Source organism: Silurus aristotelis, assembly GCF_946808225.1.
Source record: "Silurus aristotelis genome assembly, chromosome: 5".
NCBI lineage: Eukaryota > Metazoa > Chordata > Actinopteri > Siluriformes > Siluridae > Silurus > Silurus aristotelis.
Window position 1 is genome coordinate 21,621,718 of NC_139578.1, and position 22,509 is coordinate 21,644,226.

The following is a 22,509-nucleotide window of genomic DNA, read 5'->3' on the forward strand; positions in this document are numbered from 1 at the left end:
AATTAAAACTATTTAATAATTGATCATCTAAAAATTTTTTTTTTTATAATTTATCAATCATGTTTGTGCACTAGTCTAATCTACTTAACGAAATATTTAAATGTATTCCAATACAGTCTGTCTCAGCCTTCTATCAAATATATAGGATATTTCCAACCTGCTTCATGTAGACTTAATGTGGGAGATTAGGAGTAAACTATGATGATGCAGCTGTAAAAGAATGAGTTTTTACAACATATTCAAAGTTCAATCCAGTGCTCTGTCCATGTTTTTTCCTCGTCCAATGTAAAAGCAAACTAAGTGGACAGATGCTGGCTATTCACACACACACACACACACTTCAGCAACGGCTCCAGTAATTACCCAGTCAATATCCATCAAATCGGGCGACAAAACAAAAAAGAGAACAATTCACTCTGATTATACCTCTCATTTAAAGCACTGTCAGCAACAAAACACTTTATAAGTTATTTTTTTCTTTATACTATTTTTATGCATTGTCTATACAACTAAAAAAAAAAATCCCACTAAAAAACATGGGCCTGCAAAAAAGGATATAAACATAATGCAGTATTTGCATATTTTACTACTAGCATAACTATATCCAGTATTATTGATCTGTAACACTGTATATAGTTATGCTACCACTGTATAAGAGGTGACATGGACAAGGTGGTGGTAGACACACAGCCCCCTAGACCCAGTCTGAAATCCAAAGCAAAGATTTATAATACAACAACCTGATGAAGAAGCAGCCTTTGGGTTTGTTCATATATTCAAAACTGATGGGGAACAAGAAAAAAAATTACATTTAATGTCTACATTTAACATGTAAGAACCCTAAATGATTTCTCGTGCTGTTCTCAATGCCCTGTCATAATTGCGTTGTAATATATTTCAGGATCGTGTTAATATTAGAGACATTTCAAGAAATCTGTTTGACCGAGATTTCTTGATAGTCTCTGCATTCCCATGACACTGCCATAATGGCGGTTTTGATGCTTGTCCCGAAAGGCACATGCTTTCAATTCTGTCTCAACAACCGTTAACTTGAATCAGTCCTATTAGGAACTCTCCCAGCAAATATGGGCGTTTGGGATGCATCTGGCACTTTGACGTTTGTAGTCCAAACACAGTTCACATGGAGATGAGGAGCAGAATTATGTCTCCTTTAGGCTACTCCTCTGGGGAAATAGGATGCAAATAAGAGACAGTTTACACCCCAGACATGGGTCACATGGCAGATTCTTGGGAAATGGCCTGGTTTCATTTTAAAAGCAAACCCTAAAGAAAAGGAAGCAAGGTGTATGTTGCAATATTTGTTGATTGGGCTTAATTGAGTGTGTGTGTATGTGTGTGTGTGTGTGTGTGTGTGTGTGTGTGTGTGTGAGACAGAGACAGTGCATATTTGTGGGATTAAGAGGCTGTTGCCCTGCAATAGAACCAGATGAGCACTTTGCATAAACCCGTTGGGAAGTCAAAAGAGGAGCACGAGCAGGTGCGCACAAATTGGTGTGTGTGTGTGTGTGTGTGTGTGTGTGTGTGTGTGTGTGTGTGTGGAAGAGAAAGAACAATGCAATCCTGCTGAATAAATTGCCATTAGGCAATGGATTTTAAGCATATGTTAAAATTTAGGAGAATGAGGAGACAAAGACAAATTGCATTTCATAAATAAAATAAAACAAAAGCAATAATGGTGCATAAAAGAATATCAATATCACAGGCAAATTTAAAAGCATTAGGTCTAACTTTTTCATAGACATAACTTCTGTTTTCTCTATGTTCTAAAATTATTCGAGTGAGTAGCTTAATAATTATGGGCAGTTATTTAAAATGAGGAATGCAGGGCAGTGAAGAAGGTATCATTGGCATCTCACAGTGACCAGGGTCCCCATTTTCAACCTGAGCTCTAATTATTATTGAGTATAGCATTTCACATGTTCTTATGTCTATTGTATGATTTCTTGTTTCTTTCTGTGGAAAAACTTTCTCTGGTGTGGATTGGCTACTCATAATTGGCCCATGTGTGAATGGATAGTGCCCTGTGATAGACTGGTTTAATGTCCAAGGTGTGTTCTGGGATTAGATCCTGAACCACGACAACCCTTAGTAGGATGTAGCAATAACTGAAGATAAAATAAATTAATGAATGTTTAAAATTAGGTACTGTTTTGCAGTGGGTAACAATGTTGTGCATAATTTCACACTGTCCAAAACGTGCTGGTAGGTGGATAAGTGACCCTAAAATTCAACTAGATGAGAATGTGTGTGTGTGTGTGATGCTGTGCCAAAAACAGGGTGCATCCCACCTAAATAGGTGTGTTCACAGGATAAGCTCCAGATTCCACAACCTTAAGTAGTTACTTGAAGTTATCAGAGTGAAACTAAGAAACCAATGAAAAAAATAAGAAATGCCGTTCCTTTGTAATAAAAAATTTTTTTTTTTTTTTTTTTTTGGCTATTCAGCAGTATAACAGCAAACTAGGTTCAGCACAATTCTTGGACAATGAAAAATAACAGGTCCTCCTGAAAAACAGCCAAATGCCCAAGACGATATATCTGTAGACAGCAGATTGTGGGCGTGCCTACATGCTGAACTGATCGGTGTGAACCCATACATGAACCCATAGGCACACCTACATCCTGAACCCTTCATCTGTTTCTGACTAAGCCCCAGGCCTCAAAAGGAATTTCATAATTGCATTCAAAAAGAGCAAGTTTTCTGAAATATCCAGTCAGGTCTGTGTAAGGCATGTGTCAGGTGCATTCATTCAAATTCTAACAATTTATAAGTGGCTAAAAATATGTGGACGCATGGCCACGCATCACACACATTTAAGCCCATTCCAAAGCCAGGAGCGTTAACACAGTGTTTGCAATCACTCAGTTGACACTTCATTGGAATTGCTAACAAGGTGCTGACACACTTTCTCCAGGTGGAAATGAATAAAGTAATTTCATTTTCTCTACAATCTATATGCAGGGCCAGCATTTGAATATATACAATGAGTGTTTTGCCCGTACACTCTCAGAAATAAATGTACAAATCTGTACCTTTCCTCATCACCTTTAGGAATACATCTTTTCTACCGTTTGTATTTGTTTAACCTAAAGATGTAAATGTGATTGAACTATTTGTTTTTCTCTTTGGTGAAAAAGGATATCCATATCCATTGCACAACTTTCTTCACATCTTTCCTCTCATCACTACATTGACGCTTTGTCTTTCCTTTTTTCTAGAGACACACCAATTCGAATGTACATTTATTTGTTGCTTTTCCCATGTCATTTATTAAAAGGAAAAATCCCAGACACAGCTATCTAGCTGGTGTTACGGTCTGCTTTTTTTTGCTGCTGATTCATTTGTGGCATTAAAATGGAATATCTTTTCTCAGTGCTAATAAACAAGTTAATGAATCGCACTTGCAGCACCATTAAAAGAAACCACAGCCACTGAGAAAACTATAAAGATTATAGGTGAGGAAAAGCAGTGCTGTTTCACATATGGCCATGCCAGACTAACACACACAGAGCAATGAAATGGAGAGGACACACACACGTGCACTTATCATTAGGATTTTATTAGGAAAGGAATATTTACACTGCAGTGTTAAAATTCACCGGAAAAAAAAAACTTAAATGGGGTGATAGCATGACAGCATCAAACAGAATGAACAAGTTTTGTTGACCTACATACTCCTTTCTTTTTCCTCCATCCTTTTTGTCTATCTTCCAGTTTGTGTGAGCATGCTTGGGTGGAGCGGTTTGTTGTGTTTTTGGAGAGAATGAGTGTGTGTTGGCAGTAATATAAGACAATGACTCCATTGCACCAGGGAACAGTGAGAGGCATACCACTTAAAATAATACGTGTAAAAAAAAAAAAAAAAAAAAGACAAGCAAATATCCTGACTTCATATTTAAGAACTAACCTCGCACTCTGACTTGAAACGTGGTCCTGAAGTGAATCCATGAAGATAACAATGCTATCAAAACTACAACCGTACTGAAGAAACAAGCACCAAATTTCAGCATTTGAATTCTTTCTTTCTTGACCTGTTTAAGCGTAAGTGTATCAGATTGGATATGACAGGTCCTGCATTTTTATTTAAAATATCAATAAAATTATGTAAAAAAAATAAAATAATAATAAACCCGATAAAAACACTGTGGACTGTTGACCTTGTGACCCACACAGACTTCGGACATCTCGCAAAGGGCAACACTAGCCCGCTCGTTTTCCCATTAAACAAAGTTCCTCGGAAACATTTGAGTAATGTTTTCCAAAGCTCAGCTCCCTTGATGGCTCCCACATACTGTCTTCATTAGGAGAACAGGGTCTGATTTGGAAACACGAGCTTAAAGCCCACTGCTTAAACGACATTCTTCAGATTCCCTGTAAACAAGCATAAAAAAAAAAAATGGGAGAGAAAAAACAAGAACAAGTTTATAAGAATTTACTATAGACAACAAAGAGCATGATCGGGATTTGTTTTAATGTCTCACCAAAAGTGGTGGAGTCATGAACAAAAACCCCCCAGAAAAGTATTTAAGTTTAAACAGTTAAATCTCAGAGGAGTCGTCTAGAGACTCAGACTCTGTCTGTTCTTTCTCCACAAATGAAAAAAAAGTTAATTCCACTGCTTTAGTCACAATAAAAGATAAACCATTTCAATCAAACTGGTTAATAATAGTTATAAAATGTACATATTTGATCGGATACTTCCTACATTTATAAAGAGAAAGAAAATATTGAACATTCCAGTTAATACAATGTTGACTGGTGGCATGTGAACTGCATTTGATCTTGTCTTATCTCACACGGACACTTTTTTCCAAAGCTCACACCTTGTCAGAATGGAAATATCAAAGTTATTACATTTCCTTCAGAGGCAAAAAGGCATGCAAATAGGACGACATGTAAATCGACAATATTTGAGCCTCCTGTTTTGATTTGCATGACACGTAACACATGTTGAAAAGGATATCCCTATCAACACGGCCCGCTGGCGTTTTCATAACATTATGCCTGTCTGAATGAAAAGCAGCTAACAAAGCTAATATGAAGTTCAGTGTTAAGGGGAAACACTTCCACATTTCTGACCGTGGAGCATCAGAAGTGATTGGCACGTCCTGTTTCCTATTACTCACAAGTCATCTTAGTGTAATTTTTTTCAGGCAGCTGTTTGAGGCTACGTGACATTACTGGTTATCCACGAGACCACAAATTCCTTCGGCTCGGATGCAAGATTGTTATAGGCATTTAAAGAGTGCTAAGTGCATTATTTGCTCACTAGGGCTTTTATTTCAGATTTGTCTGTGCTCAACTACATTCTGAAGAGTACATGGAGTTGTTTTGCTTTAGTTGGTTTTTTCATTGTAAGTACAGCACACTACGACATAATTTGATTGCGGGAATTGACTACTTTTTAAAAAAAAAAGCAACGGCGTAGAATAATGGCTTCAGGTTTTTTTTATTGGTTACATGATTTCATGTTTGTTTTGCAGTGCACAGCACTCACACAGGCCACATTTCATTAGTCAGTCCTGTTGTTCTGGCTTATACAAGGCCACAGTCAATAGGGATTTCAATTGCTCTACTAATGCACTAACAGAGTTAGAGAAATCAACCATATATGGCGTTTAAACACTTTTGTGTTCTCGTCTATCCCCCCCAATATAGTGAAAAACTCAGAATCTCATAAAACGTTCCCCAGATGTGCTCAGAAACCGTGATAATGCGCAGGGGCCGAGGGGCGAACCATTTATTACCTGTGTTAATCAATCACAGTTTTTAAAGAATTGTTTGGCTATGTCCAACACCACTTAGCACCACACTAAATAGTTTGCCAAACCAGCAGAAGTAATATATGTATTAGTACAGTAGTTTGCAGCATTGGTCCCCATGATGAATGAAAAGCCTGTTAACAGATCATGTGGGCCAGTGGTGCACAAATCTAATGGGTTTATTTCACAATACCTCTGTGAACACAACACACACAACATACATTAAATAATAAACAAAAACGTCCACTCCTGCCATAGCTAGTTAAAAATATGACCTGGTTGAAGCAGAAGACTTCTGCAGAAGAGGCAAACCATTTACCGATCTTTGTTTTTCTATGAAGTGGTCATAGGACAGCCAAATAGAATTTAGATAAAAGGTTGAAGTTTCTTTCTGCAATTTAACTTTGATCACAAGTGTCACAATGCTGCCTCCTCCTTGACAACACCTTACATTATAGCATGCAGGGGAAATCAAAGATTTCTTAGTGGAAGAAATTAAATGGAATAAAAATTGGAAGGGGAAATAGTACACCACAAACTGTTGGACACCAACTGAAATGGCATTCATTTACTCCATGATCTCACATAAACACACTTAATCAAGAAATCCATTTTATTTTGTCCCTGACACAGAGTACATTCCACTGCCATGCCCAGCACTGGTCAAGCAGCAGTCCATTATTCTTTAGAAAAGCTCTCAGTCTTGTTTGAGGTTTCCAAGGGTGGGGAAGCTCAAACACTGGCATGCGAGACTGCCAACCTACTCTTAGCAGGGACACAGAGGCCAGCTGTTACACCACATTCTGCTTGTCTGGCAAAGGAGATGTGTGAGAAACCCGGGTCCATACCCACATGGTGCAAACTGTATGAACTATACAAGGCCACACCACTTAGTTCTTCCACTCAGACTCATTTAAACCTATTAGAGGTTCCTTCACACATACATAATCTGAGCATGAACTAGATCATTGAGGATCTAAAAACTAGAAAATCTTGATAATGATTTTGTATCTGACACTTTTCATATACTTAATTTAATGCTGTCCAGATTCTAGAATTCAATCTATGTATCTATAGACACCCTGGTTAATTCAAAGCAGCCACAAAAATCTTAATAAAAGACAGGAGTGGAACTGAGTAAAGACACAACATACACAGCAATACTACAGGGACCTGCCCCAAAAACAGTCAAAGATCAGGACTTCTTTGTACTATGAACTGGTGACTTGTTTAAATACTAGTTTAAGACTGGCCCCAGACCTGTTCATATAGGATATGCACAACATGCCATTTCTAAAGCTTAAGAAAGAAACTGGAAAGTCTGCAGCTTAAGCCCTTTTTAATTAGTCTCTGGTGGCATGGCAGGGAGGGAGCACAGCCGCGACATTGTACACATACCACATGGGTACTAAATATAAGCAGAGTTTGGCACTGGTGAAAATTGGCATTTTTTTTTCTGATCCAAGTTTACTTTTGCTTTATAATATCAAGCTCATGAACAACTACGAGCAAAGTGCACCCAGCTATCTGAAACCATCAAACTGTTGGTTCTGCAGCTTTTCATAATAGGTATGGTGTTCAACAAAAGTAATTACTTATGCAGCCTTTTGTGATTTGAATGTTTTTCCCCCCAGTAATACAAAGGATATATTTGCTCTTACCCTTTTTCTTGTAAACTAAAAAAATAACTGGGTCCAAAACATGGTGTATATATAAATGTGTAACATATAAACATATAAATATTGCTAGTCATGCAGGCCACATGGTAACCTGCAGTTACTGAAGGTCAGCTGAAGTTTTAAGGTGGACTGTGACCTCTGCATGACCTTTATCTTAATGAATAGGCTCTAAGATTTCTGTGTGTGGGCAGACATTAGCCAGATTTTAACTGAGAGTGAGAGACAGATATACAAAGGCATACAGTGTTCGGTTGAAGATGGGTCAAAGGAAATCTATACGGGAGGTAAAGCAGATGATACCATCACTGCTGAAGCTGGGATTGTTCTTAAATTGACATTTACTGGCACAGACAGCCTTTCACTTCCATTTTCTGGCAGCTGAGTTTCAAAGCCTGAACCCAGGCTAAGTCCAGAGCGGTTTTATTCCAGTCAGGCTGGTCCCAAAGGGAGTGATGTGTTCAAGACAAAAGACCATGATGATGTTTGTCACCCATCTCTCTCTCTCTCACACTCACACACACGTACAGAGAGACACATTCCAAAGGAGATGAGAAGCTGGAGCAGGCATTCTTTTCTCACAAGTTAACCACATACCAGCAGTTCAAGCCCAGTTTGGTTATGTACACTCAAAACACTTATTCGTGGAAAGAGAAAGTATCACTGTTTTAATCTTAAACATACAACATCTACACTAGCCAAAAAGAAAGGAAGAAAGAACAAAAGAGAATTCAAGAACGTGCCTATCTTTTGCTACTCTCTCTGAAGGTATTTATGGGGTCTCAATAGGGATAAGCCTTATTTACGTCCTGGGGAAATCAATCCTATACATTTTATTAATTTCGCTGATTGAATCATGCTGCTTGCATAAGTTGACAGGTGGCCATGATTAGTTTCTGAGATTTACAGGAGTGTAGAACAGGGTGGAAGATTATTTTTGAGTCAGAATAGACAGCCGAATGAACGAATGTTGCCTGAAAACCGGCATTACGCCATTCGACCGAGCACCAGTGACTGTCTACATAAACAAACCAAATGTTCTGGACTTTATAACCAGCTCCTTTGAAGAGGCCAAAGTAATTCCATCTGTAGCAATGGCACTGCTTTGAGGTGTGCAGCAGGGGTATAGTGTGGGTGCATAACAGTTGTGTTTGGTGCAGTTCTGGTTGTCTTCACAACAATTACCTTTGATAGTGCTGATGACCCGCTCCAACTGCTGGCTCTCGTTGCGGTCGAGTCGGCAGCTTGGGCTTATCTCCAGAGTATAATCCGGACCGTATTCTGTAAAGAACTGCAAGAGAAATAAAAACAAACTGTTGCTCAGAAAACAGAACGTTAATCCTGGAAATCCACTTGCATGCTAATTCAAAAACCGTTGTCTTATAAAAACTTCAGTATGACTGATCTAAGATTTTCACTGATGCCTTTCATGCTTCTCATAGCAGAAAGATTAAATACCTTGTGTATCTGGGCACCATGTGTCAGTAGCTCAACAGATATCCAATAGAACCCAAAAGAAAAATCCATTTTGGTTTGAACTTAAATAAAATGTCTAAAATTATAACTTTCAAAAAGGTAGCAGAAAGAAACGAGCATATTACTAATAAAATCCAGAACTGGCAAAGTTTGCCTAGAAAAAGGAAAGGAGTTAGCAAACAGTTATCTAATAGGTAAGGAGATTTAGATTTTAGACTGTATTTCAACATTGGAATTTTATGGGGAATCTTTATTCAATATTAGTATGTTATCTACAAACATTTTCTGTCCTCAGATACTGCACAAACCGATACAGAGACATACACACACATTCCAAATGGCCGGTAGATCTCTGTACTTGTTGTCATCTCGCCCTGTGTCTGACCTCTTCCTTTCGAAGGCCAGCCAATAAGCAGAAAAACTTTCCCTTATTGTGCAATATGAACAGAATACCATTAAACAATGCATTATGTTTTTCAAATGGAAACGATATTGGCTGTCCAACAAATACAGCCGGCTGTGCTGCTGTGCTAATTTGAAAGACATTGACCGCTTTGTCTTGGAGATATATTTAGGGGTTGTGTGTTAGTTCAACTCTGCTTTCAATTATCTCCCGCTTGTTTATCCGGCTTACCTCCGATCCCAAGGCGCTTCAACATGCAAGGGATTATAGAATCTCAACAACGCACAGGCACACACACACACACACACACACACACACACGCATATATATAAAACACATGCACATAAGTACATCCAAACACCTACTCTATGTATGCACACATCTTACTGTTCATACAAATCCACATTTTAATAAACAGAAATTTACCTTAAATATTGGACAAACACATTCATTTACATATACAGTAACTTTCACATTACCACTTGCTAAACTACACGCATGTACACTCACACAAACTCCTGTATTTTCCCATGAACTCAGGCTTTCCCATGTACATCAAGCTGAGACAACTCTGTCCGCTTCACTGCTGGACTGTTTGGTTTGGACCACATCAAGACCACTTTGAAGAACAAGCTGAAGCACAACAAACACACACAGTATTTGCTATATTTTCGAGCGTGTGTTTTCAATTCATACTTGTGTCCGTTATCATCATGCTACATTCTTTTAATTGTTCCCAAAATCACACAATTTTTTTTTTTTATTAATTAATAATAAAAATTATTCAGCTTTAAATCGAACAAAGCTAAAATCAGCTAACAATTTTAAATCAGTCATTATTATCTATCCTTAAACATTGATAAAAGATTAAAAAAAAAAAAAAAAAAAAAAAAAAAAAAAAAAAAAAAAGGAAAGTTTATTAAATGTTTCACAGGACATAGGTTCACCAAACACAACAAAGGTCAAGTTTCTCTTCTCGACAGGACAAGTCACACAGGAACAGCTTTGGGAAACCCACACAGAACCCAAGAACAATACATTTAGCATAGAGGTCAAAACCCTGCTCAAAATCTCATTGTCCTTCGTCCACTTACGCAACAAGAAAGCCGGTTTAAATTTCAGCTCTTGGCTTTGGACCTCTAACCTCTCATGTCACACCACCAGGCCTGTGCTGTAACTGACTTCCTCTAGACTTGTTTCCTGCATTTATCCCACTCCAGGAATGGTGAGAGCCAGCTATTTCCCTACCAGGATGGCATAGCTTTCCCAGCCACACGGTTCTGTCTACTGATCTGAGGTCAGATTGTAAGCTGTAATGTCTTTTCTATTGACAAATGTGAATGGATTTACACGCAACAGGCACTGTAGTGTACAATCAAAGTCTACAATGGAAACAAACACCTCAAACAAAAAGGCCTTGGAGTTGATAACTAGGGTGTGATGAACTTCACAATGTGTCAAGCTTCCTCTCTCCAGAGAAGACAGGAAGGTGATTCAAACAGCTTGCCCTGGCTGTGTTTCTTAGTGTCCCTTTGTGGATTTACCTAGAAATTACACTGGATGTAAAACACGTCTAATAACAAACAACTTGTCTTAACATGACAACAATGTTTGAAGTAAACTAACGGCTGTACAAATTGGACAGTGTACTTGAAATAAGGACAAGGTGAATTTTAGATATCCAAAGAAAAATCATTGTGGAACACACTTGACACTACATTAGATTGCTGAATGACTACTGAATTATTATCACACTGTAGAATTTTTAATTTTATTCTGATTGGTCAGAAGGTTTTTTCTACTTTCTATAGCGGCTACTTTTTATCTTTTTATCTACTTTCTATAGCAGCAACTCTAAAAGTAGTCCATTATACATTATTGTTTCTATAGTAACAATGTGCATGCAGAAAAGGTATAAACCGGTGTATGGTGGATACTCGGTATAAACATCTAAATTAATATGTAGTTCATATGGTGTTATGTTTTTGGGAAGGTAACATTCATCCTACTTTTTTGGTAACTCGAAAAGCTACATTTTACATAATATACGGGCAGTAATTTGTTTACTGGTCATTCAACAATATTTAACATTATTGAATTGGATAAAAAGTGTCCTACTTTAATCAATTAAATATTATTAGCATTGTGAGACTGTTGTGGTTTTAAGTCTAATTAAAAACTAGGAGATGCAGTCATCGAATATGTTCCTGACAGCGGCCTCTATTGTGATTAATTCTGCACCACTGAAGACAATGACATACATAATGTGGAACTGTGTGATGTAAATCTATAGCTATGAATACAAACACAATTTGGCAAAAAATATTACACAGATCATCTTGCATTTTGGGGGACACGAATCACATGGACTGAGAAACTGGCTGAAATGTAAGCGTAACTGCTATTTGAGACAATAACAAATGCTCTAGAAATGCTTTTGAAGTGAATTACCATTTACAATTGAAAATAGATTCGTGACAAAATGATTCTATGGTTGAATATGCTTACAGACTACAGAGAAAGCATGATACATTTCTTCAGTGTTATTCTGCAAGTCTAATGTTACTCAGTGTACCGTTTGTATTCTGCATGTTCCACAGGTTCCTGATTGGGCTTTTTTTTTTTTTTTATCTCTAAAAAAAATATATAGCAATTATAATGACATTACTGAAAATCTTTAACTGTGTTAGATCAAGTGGTGCCCGATTTAAATGTGTTGAGAGGCATATTGTACTAGTGATGTATGACATTACAATAATAGTATGCTATTCTTTCCCAGTATTCTTTTCTACTTTCTCCATTAACTTAAAAACAGGAAATCAACTCATGTGTAAGGGGCAAACCCTCAGACAACGCAAAAACATCACGTCGTCTAGTCTTTCTGGCTTCCTCTACAGCACCACCTCTGCGTGGCTCAGCGTGTTTGTGCGAGTGTGAATTGGCATGTGTAGCACTATACTGTTTGGAGACAGACTGGGAGGTGGAGAAGCAGCTTAACTGTTGCCAGAGTTTGGTGGAGCTCAGAAAAGACCAACCACTGACAGAGAACGCACGCAAGCACACCACACGTACACAAGATTCAGAAATAAATACTGAAAGGTTATCATGTGTTATATAACAGCTATAAAAAAAGGTGTGAGCCCCTTTCAATCAGTAAACCAAATTTGGGTGGTGTTACTGTCGTACTGTCCTCGAACTGCTTCCCAATTATTCCACAGATCCAATTGTACAAGGGTAAAATGGCCAAAAGCATTTCTTTGTATCTGCAGCTCTTACGCTCTATTCACACCTAATTCTCTTCGCCTAAGAACCAGCACAAACACTAGAAAGTGCGGTCTCTTTTATTCTGTGAGCTTATCCCAGGAGAGCCATACCCCCCCAAATATTATTCACATGGGACAGGAGTGCTTCTAATCCATTTAGCAATGTTTGACTAGCATAGCCACAGCTGTCCTCCTGTGTGTGCTTGTGTGTGTGTGTTTGTGCTGCATGTATAGAACCTTACTAACTGTATAGTTTTCATTATTAGGTTGACTCTTCAGGCTCATTGGAACACATGCAGTTTTTGCGTGTGTCATCTCACAATAGAGGGAAATGGTGCTGATTGTCCAGCACCCGGTCTCCAACACCCTCAAAACTTATATCGGACTCCTCCCAAACTCACCACAAAGTGAAAGAGAGTAAACGAGAGTATGAGTGTGCGTCTGTATCTAAAAGAAAAGAAGAAAGTGTGTGTGTGTGTGTGTGTGTGTGAAAGACAGATAGATATGGGGAAGCAAAAAACTAAAACATAAAAAGACGGAGAGAGGTTGAGTAATGAAGTGGGTACATGGTGAGGGGGGAAGCAAAGGGGTTGCTGTTTGTTATTTCACTGGGCTGTGCTGGGAAAGGCTCAGCGGAAACGAGTAAAAACAAGGCCTAAAAAAAAGAGGGGAGAGGATGTACACATGTGGACGGCCCACTGAACAGCGATGGCCGTTTCCACCCAAGGGGTCACAGCCGAGCGCCTTACGCCACGGGTACGAAAACATTATCTGCTTCGCCCACTTATCACTGATAAGGATAGATAAAGTAAAAAAATACATAAGATAATGACAAAGCTTTGTCTAGTTTCCATTGAACCATTGGTCAGCCAACGGAGATTTATTTTTAGACTGAACTGAGGAATGCATCCCTCACTGTAAGTTTTCGAATTACAATCATTTGACCTTTTTTCAGGGAACAAAATAACAAATTACACAGTTAAAAACACCCTGGACAGGGCAGAGTCGGCCACCAGGGAACTTAGCAGGGCTCACAGGTCCAAAACTGAGGACTCCTCAACAATGCTGCCTTCTCAGGCTGTAGAGTATGTTTTCAGAAAAACATCCAGCCATATCCAATGCAGCCACCTTCTAAGACCCCGTCATCTGGTTGAAGGCAGAATAAAGGCATCCTTCATTTTTCCACAAATCCCATAAGACAGTGCTGTGAAGCCTTTCTCCGCTATCACAGATATCAAAGTGATATCTTCTAGAACACTTCCTTTAAGACCGTTGCAGCAGTAACAGATCCAGGCAGCTATAACCTTTTGTTTTGAACACAGCTTGAAAATCTGGCTTTACCACAGGTCAATTGAACATGGAGCATTATGGGAATAGTTACAAAGTGATGAAATAAGACAATTGACAGAACTTGCAAATTTTTTTAACTGAGAAGCGGACTTTCATCCACATCGACTGTAAACTATAAAGAATGTGTGAGAAAATGCTTTATCAGCTAGTGCATAAATAAAAGCAAAAGAAAAGACAGTTCTGTCCTCGGCTGGGGTCTAGCTATATAACCCTCTGTTGGCCTTCCATTTGGTCATCTGCCTGTGTGAGTGTGTGGAGCCTGACTGCTTGAATGAAGCTGTTGTATTCCCTACTTGAGTATCTCTGCCTCTTATTGTTTCCACTGTTGGCAGGGCAAAACATAGAAAGAGTCTTTAGCCCAGAAAGAAAGACAAGTAAAGGAGAGCTCCATGCTCAAATAGCTTTAGACATTCGGTTAGTTCTTTACAGTTATTATCAGCTTTACGTCTTTATGTCTTTCTTTTGCACCAACTTTTTATTTTCTCTGAACTCATGCTATCGTTAAAGCGTGTTTTGTTTGGCCGGGATGGACACACAATAGTGGCAGGGAGAGGGAGTCTGTGCATGCGGTGGGGGACTCTTGCTGCGATTTGAAAGACTGAAGGGAAAAAATAAGAGACTATGAAAAGGAGGGGGTAGATGGGAAATGAGGAGTAGAGCTTATAGTGTTGTTCATATACTGAAGTTTAGATAGGCTGAACTGGGGTTAAAGAAAGTTTAAGCAAAGAAAAACAGGAAAAGACGTATAGCTTTAAGGAATATTATGACATTTAATGAGGATGGACTGTCCTTAAGCAACTGGGTTTACGTATTTTCTTGGAATACAAACACAAATCATTCCATCAAAGTTCCTTGATTCGTTACCCAATAATTAATAAAGTAATTACCATGATGATGCTATAATTATAATAAGTGTATATGAACTATAATTAATTAAATATGACATGCTGAATGCTCAGCTACGATTACCCGAATTATGTTTCCACAATATCCCAGATCAGACAGTAGTTCTGGCTGCATGGTTTATATGACTGCATTAGTATTTCATTAGCATTTTTATAGTAAGAAATTATACAAACTTGTATGGTTCATAATCCAAGTAATGGAAGTATAATAAATAAATAGAAATTTTAACTGATCTGGTGAAGTCTGGTGTAATGAGATGTTTATGAAAAGCTGTTTCCTTATGTTTTTTGACAACATCAGAAAACAGAGCACTTTAACTTTGCAGTTAACATGACAAGTGTTTTTTTTTTATATTAATATTATTATTATTATTATCATCATCATCATCAACTTAGAGAGAAAGAGAGAGGCTGGTGAGGGAACGCCTGTTAAAAACAGCTATACAGTAAATGACTTGTTTTGTGGATGTTCAACAATAATTGTAATACATTTATATACCATTGTTAAAATAATCAAACATTTGTCTATTTGATGCTGTAATAAGAGGAATAAAATCACATCTGGACTTGTCGCTACTAGATGGTAATGCTATTCCCTCATAGATTACTTTGGTATAATAGCCTGCACAAATGGGTTTTATTCCTTACAAAGCACAATGATTAGATAAAGCACAACAAAACCCCAGATGCTTTCTATTCCACTCCATGGTCAGACCACATTTATGCAGTCTTATTTAAGGTGCTTGGCCAATAATGAGGTTAAAGGTCAACCTCTTGCCGGAGTTCAGGTTTGAAGAAACAAGAGCATCTTTTCTTTAGCTGACCATGAAAGCGCCCTCTATAGTGCTAAAAGACCCTCTTTGTGAGTGTAAGAAGCAGAAAGATATCAACCTATCACTGTACATTCAAAAAGCTCCTCCATCCAGCTACCCTCCCCTACAAACACAGTCTCTTCAGCGCTCTCTTCTGAAGAAGCAATTATGTGGGAATTTACAATCCCTCTCCTCCAAAAAAATCTTCAGCCTTCAAAACCCCCCCTTCCGTCTTTTCAGTATGATGTGTGCACACACATGCCCTCTCTTTCTCCAAGGAAAGAGGAGAGAGGGAGAAAAAGGTTGAGGAAAGAAAAGCACAAGCCCCTCTCTGTCAGGCAGCAGGGACAGAGTGGTATTGTTAAAACCCCCTTCACGCTGTACATGAGCACACACACACACACACACACACACACACACACACACACACACACACACACACACACACACCTCCTCTCTGAATCACATGAAAACAAATGCGTTTATTGAGAGGTGCTCGGACATCTTTGATTAGAGCCAGTGACTCAGCAGAGAAAGAGAGAGAGAGAGAGAGAGAGAGAGAGAGAGAGAGAGAGAGAGAGAGAGAGAGAGAGATGGAGTGGGGTAGGAGTGAAAGAAAGAAATAAGATTTTCAAGGAGTGCTAAAAGGAAGGGGGACAGTGTCTTACCTCATGGTCTGGTATCTCTGAGGATAGACTCTGCTCCAGGACTGTCCCTGTCAGATAAGTCCAGCAGCGGGCAGTATTGGCAAGGTTATACCCACCTGCGAGAGAGAGAGAGAGAGAGAGAGAGAGAGAGAATCCCAGCAAAGGACCTTATTGTACTGCTGTAATTACTACCTTTCATCCACTGCTGAGTCAGGCAGGTCTGGAGTTCAGAGCTCCTTTCAAAATAGACTAAAATCACAAAGTTTATTTTCTTACCCCCTTATTTAATCGCACACTAATAAACCTTTTGGCCATGGCTTCAGCCTGGCAACAGGAACAAGAGGCAACCAGCATGAACGGACAAACACACTCTGTATCTCCGACATGAGCTTGTCTTTAAGCTTTGTTACGCAAAAGCATTTGCACTTAGGCTTTCACTTCATCAACACAAACAAACACACTGCGGTATTATCATGGGATTGTGAAGAGGTTCATGCGAGTTAACTAGCAATCGCCTTTTTATGGTGTTAAAGCCCAGTAGATCAGAAAGCAGCATTCAAACAGTAGGACTCTAGGACGCTGAGGTAAAATATGCATAGAGTAATAACTTGAATTTCTCAATAAAATAAAGATATCATCTTTATGTGTTTTTATTCCATGTTGAGTAGCTGGTATGTTTTTACAGCTCATAAGGAACAATTAGTAGAAGGAATACTAGTTTGCTAGACACACACTGACCTCCTCCCAGGAGAAGTGTAGGTAGCTTCCACTCCAGCACATGGCTCAGGCACTTGCTCACTCCTACTGGAGTCATGTTAAAAGAGCACATAGGGTCACCAGCCATGGTGTCCGCCCCTAACTGCATCACTACTGCTTCAGGATTGAACAGCGCTTTTACTTCCTGCATGACACTGTCATACAAAAAAAAAAAAAAAAAAAAAAAAAAAAGAGAGACTCAATCATTTTTCATAACATCTGCTCAACTCGATCTGCATCTACAAGCACAAACTTCACTGCAGTTTTTTATGTGGAGGCACAGCAGCAGACCTGGTAAAGACCTGGAGGTAGCGATCATCTCTGATTCCGTCCTCTAGAGGCACGTTTACAGCATACCACCTGCCCTTTCCAAGGCCTGTGTCGGACACGTCACCTGTGCCTGTGAAATCAAAAACACCTTAAAATAACACTCTACTTATAGATAAGCAAACTTTCTGGATCACCAGTGGACAATCCTACTATCCATCACATGTTTTTTTCATTGACATACTGCATTACAATATGCAATTACTGTAAAATGTTAAATCTTTCAAACAGAGTATTTAAGGACATTCTCCCATTAAGAAAAGAAAAGAAAAAAAAAAAAATTATATATATATATATATATATATATTATATAAAATTGTGAAATCAAACAGTAATTTCCTGTGGAACCAATGTGGAATTATATTTATTATCATTAAGTACTTATTTGTTGAATTAATAATTTAAATGTAAATTTGTTCTGATATCCCTATTGTGAATGTGACATTTGATTTCTCAAATTACATCAAAACTTAAAAAGACTTTATATAGCGCCTGGTCTTTTATTAAAGAGCACGCAGTCTAATACAGAAACACAACCTTGAAGTGTGTGTCACGGTATATTGTCCATGCATGCTGGGCATGATGGGTGGGATGGGTTATGAAGAACAGCAATGGGTGCAAATTAAATTCTGTTCAGTGCCAGCGCAATAACATTTGGTAACTGAACGTAAGAAGAAAAAGTGGCTGAAATGCTGGTGCTGGCCCCTGTTGCGCACTATTCTCCTCAAGTCAGCAAAGCCATTGTGTCCAACTATCAGATCGGTAATCAGACTCTACAGGCACTGATGTGGAGCTGGCTGCTTTGAGCTTGGCATCAGTTAAAACATGGCTGTCAATTTAGTGAATTAAAAGGCAGGCTGATCTGCGCTGAAGCAAAAGAAGCATGCTGAACCAACCTGGGAAGAAGCCAGGAGAGAACTTGTGCAGAGACACAGTCATCACTTTGGAAGTAAAGCTGAAGGCATCTTCTACGCCTGCACAACAGACCACAGATCAGGCAATGTTCGAGGGGGAAAAAAAAAAAAAAAAAAAAAAAAAAAAAAAGGAGATTTATAGATTAATACAAATCATGCACTATGTTCAGTAGACATACATTTCAGTTTAGCTATACACTGCTCTGAATAACTCTGAAGCTAACAGAGTTATTACCGTCGCCATGGTGAAGATCCACGTCTATATAAAGCACCCTCTCATACTTCTCTCGCAGTTTGAGAATCCCCAGAACAGCATCGTTTACATAGCAGAACCCTGATGCTTCGTCCCTGTATGTGCGCGCACAAAAACACAAAAAACACTTATCTGATTGACCTGTACTATCATTTTATAACATAACAAAAATATAACTCATGGTTTTTTTTTTCTTGGCAAATAAAAATATTGACACTTTGGACACAGTTTTGACATGTTGACTCAGGGTGTAATCACTTTCTTTGCTAGTTATATAGACAATAATGGGTGTATGTTGTCATTTTCAGAAGCAGTAAATCTGTACTGCACTACAAGCTGCACATTGATATTTGTGAGATACAGTAGATGGCACAGGACACTGGCATAATACATGCAAAACAGTGTACACAGGGACAAGTATCAGTGCTTTGTAACAGCCTGAGGTAATATAAATTTGTTCCCTGACATGGGAAAATGAACAGGATGGAGTGCTTTGCAGAAAAAGAGAAAATGAAACTAAGGGAACATCTGTTTACAGCTGTTATAATGTAAATGAAAAATTGTTACCATCGGCAGACTGCTGTGGTATAAGGCTCATAAATCACCCTATTACACACCGTAATAGAAAAATAATCAACGACAAGATGGAATGATCTGGACAACCACACACACAAAAAAAAAAACCACACACACACACACACACACACACACACACACACACACACACAGAAGCTGTTTCCAGAGTGTCATCCAATGTACTCTTTAATTATTTTAAATGTCTCATTTTTTTTTATGATGTCCAAACATCATTACAAGTTCATGACAAAACCTAGAAAGAATTTTGATTAGAAGGGGTCGTATATATTGTACTCCAGACAAAGATTGGTCTACATGTCACACTTAGCCAGTGTGAACAGTCCACAGCTAGCACTCTAAATGTCTGAGCACTGTTAATCTTTTGTGTGAGTGTTGGAGAGCTTGCTGGGCCATCTCTGACCCAGTCACCCGGGACAATCAAACGACTGTCTATCAGCACAAATTAGGGCTTGATCTTTTTTTTTTTGTTTTTTTTTTTTGCAAACGCATAGTAGCAGCAGCAGCGAAGAATTCAAATGATGAGCTGCAGACCTTCTAGGGAGTTTTTCATTCTCATTGGTTTTGACAGTAAAAATAAAGAGCGCTTTATGCACACATGAAAAATGTCAGTAGTTTTACAAACATGCAAGGAAAGATTCAGTCTGTTGACTCAGTAATTGATTGAAAAGGTTAACTAAATAAACTTGCTATGTTCTCTTACTTTTTGGCATGGTGCCAGCCTCCTGCCCAATTGATGGCAACTTCACACTTTCCATCCAGCAGACATTGAGCGGCTGTCAGAGTGGCTCCACCAACTGCAGCTGCGTACTCGAATATACCCTCCACCACTGGACAATCATACCCTAAGGATGGCAGGAAAACAGTAATAAGAGTCATACTCAAACAGAAGATCTGGCAGCTGCACTGTTTGCTTTGCTATAATAATTCCATTTTTTATTTACTTCCATCCAAACTATGGATATGAATCGCCAGCTTGTCAAGAGTTAAGAACACATGGGCAACATCCAACATAAATGCAAACTTTATCCATTTTGGCTGACTTGATCTGGAAAAGAGCTGGTTTTAAAAGAAATGTGCATATATTGCCCTCTAGTGTCTGAACTGGGAAATCACAAGATGCTATAAATGGACATGGATTTCTTTCTCGTAAAATCTTCAGTAAAACCACTTTGTCCTGGTCAATGTTGCGGTGTAGCTGGAATCTAAACGGGAATACAGAGCACACATCAGGGATGCACCCTTGATCACAGGGAATTGTGCACATATGCACAATCAATTACACCTGGGGGAATGTAGTATTTTGATAGATGGAGGAAGGACACACCAAGCTGTATTTAAACTGGACCACGGAAATGGTGCCCTGTAGCCTACCATTACTATGGACATTTTATTAACCCTCTCTACCTGTTCATTAGTAACTATGATCCAGTATAGTCTGCCCAGTGAATTAGAGTTGATAAACAGGGTAGTGGGAAGTCAGATTTAGTGTTTTCACACTTACACTGATACAGAGCGAATGGAGACAATTGATTTTTAATTAATGATGGTGACTTTTAACTAGTGATGGTGACACAGCAACAATTGGGGACCACTAGTGGGCATGTCCAGAAAACAAAAATTCTCTGTTTACTGTCAAAAGCTAATTGAAGCACCCAATGATCAAGGTTAGCAACGTTGGCAACCTGTAGTAGCAACAGCAACTGGCAATTTACAGCAATAAAACTATACATATGTAAACGTTTAGATTGCATAAAAAATCTATGTAAATACGCAAATGCTATAGGTCTTACCCAGGCCAAAATCCACTGACTGAGGGTCATCATTGTCTCCATTCTGGCTGATCTTGTGCAGGTGCTCGAGGTAAGAGTGTGTGTGAAACACGGCCATGTCCTCCATAGTAGCCATGCGAGGCTTAACCACACTGTAATGTTATTCAGAATATTGCAAACATGGGGTCAAGCATGAGCACAGGACCAGGCTTGACATAATGCAAAGCACATTTACTAGTCATTTCTGAACTTTTTGTACATTTGAACTGGAAATAATGCATGCAGTGTACTTTTAAATGACATCCATCCATTCCATCTATTCATCCATACCATCAAATCCTTCCATTCACCCATCCACTAAATCCCAGCAAATCCATCTATCCATTCACTCCATCAAATCTATCCATCCATTCATCTATTCCATCTAATTCATCCATCCGTCCAAATCTGCGTTTATATAAATCAAGCCTAAAACAAAAACACCTTTCAGTACAAACAAATCAGCAAACACAAACACACACACACACACACACACACACACACACACACACACACACACACACACACACACCTCATATGATTTAATAACCCATAAGCTTCAATCAGGGAATGCACCATACTCGCCTGTGGAGAGAAACACAAAAATAAAGTTATACTTAATAAAATGTAAGATTGTAAAAATGAACTAAACAGTTATAAACACTCAGTTCTAAGCCACATGTGACATCATGAAGTACATGATCTAAGAGCAGGTTTGTGTGTGTGTGTGTGTGTGTGTGTGTGAGAGAGAGAGAGAGAGATAATATACAGCATGCACTTAACACTCCATCAGAACTCTGCACGTGACTCATCAAAACCCGCACTATTCGGGTGCACTATGTAGTGCGGGCTGTGCGGTTTGGGACGTCTCCGTGGTGCTGGCGGTGCGGTGCGGTGCGGTGCGGTGCGGTGCGGATGCTGCACTCACCCGGTTCGGGACTTTGGATAAAGAGTCACAGGTCTCCACATAGTCCCGGCTGTACATATACACCACGCTGCGGTGACTGGGAGTTCCCCGATTCCCGCTATCACACATTTCTCTCACACTAGAATTTTAAGTTAAATATATATATTTTAAAAAATCAGACACAAGTCAGCTGCTTTCCCGAGGTGTTTAAATCCAATAACATGAATATAACCGATTTCCGGTAGATAGTTAAGAAGAACTTCAAAATAAAAGCCAGCCATTTTTTAAAATAGCAGTCCCCAACATTTTTTTTTTTTTTTTGCACAGGAGACCAGTTTTAGTTGCTTACAGCCTCTTACAGCCTCTAAGGAGCGGTGCAAATTATTTTATTCGTCTAATGTTATTAGACAAATATTAATTCTGAACTGCTCCAGATGATGTAGGCACAGTTGCGGTTGTAGTGTAGAGGTTTGGAGCTTGCTTAGTAAAATGCCTCTCTCTCTGTATTACCACACGTTGTTATATTGAGTTTTTGTATAGTATTGATTTGATGGTTTCTATAATTGCGACGTGATAGTGGTGGTATTAATAGGTGAAATAAGTCGTGTACGTCCCCATTAAAGGCTAGGGT

At 38.8% G+C, this 22,509-nt stretch overlaps 1 protein-coding gene across 2 annotated transcripts; it reads right to left on the reverse strand.

Annotated features, from left to right (window-relative positions):
* Positions 1 to 3,560: 3,560 nt before the first annotated feature.
* On the reverse strand, positions 3,561 to 22,185 carry hdac8 (histone deacetylase 8). Of its 2 annotated transcripts, none has more exons than XM_083540770.1 (11): positions 21,900 to 22,185; positions 21,504 to 21,556; positions 20,954 to 21,084; positions 19,864 to 20,005; positions 18,549 to 18,661; positions 18,296 to 18,373; positions 17,364 to 17,472; positions 17,055 to 17,227; positions 16,338 to 16,432; positions 8,646 to 8,751; positions 3,561 to 4,393 (listed from the first exon to the last, which is right to left on the reverse strand). In XM_083540770.1, the coding sequence occupies exons 1-11, from the start codon at positions 22,005 to 22,007 to the stop codon at positions 4,371 to 4,373; spliced, it is 1,131 nt and encodes a 376-aa protein (XP_083396896.1). In that variant the 5' UTR covers positions 22,008 to 22,185; the 3' UTR covers positions 3,561 to 4,370. The 2 variants fall into 2 exon arrangements, with proteins under 2 accessions (XP_083396896.1, XP_083396897.1); XM_083540771.1 differs by lacking the exon at positions 3,561 to 4,393 and adding an exon at positions 9,850 to 9,972 and having other exon boundaries at positions 21,900 to 22,118.
* Between the last annotated feature and the right edge of the window lie 324 nt (positions 22,186 to 22,509).

Excerpts from the sequence above, each read along its gene's own strand:
- hdac8 (XM_083540770.1), bottom strand. The coding sequence starts at position 22,007 with ATGTGTGATAGCGGGAATCGGGGAACTCCCAGTCACCGCAGCGTGGTG. Across the intron at positions 20,006-20,953 it reads GTCAGTGGATTTTGGCCTGG|GGTATGATTGTCCAGTGGTG; the intron begins GTAAGACCTATA and ends TGCCATCCTTAG. Across the intron at positions 4,394-8,645 it reads GGTCATCAGCACTATCAAAG|GGAATCTGAAGAATGTCGTT; the intron begins GTAATTGTTGTG and ends GCTTGTTTACAG.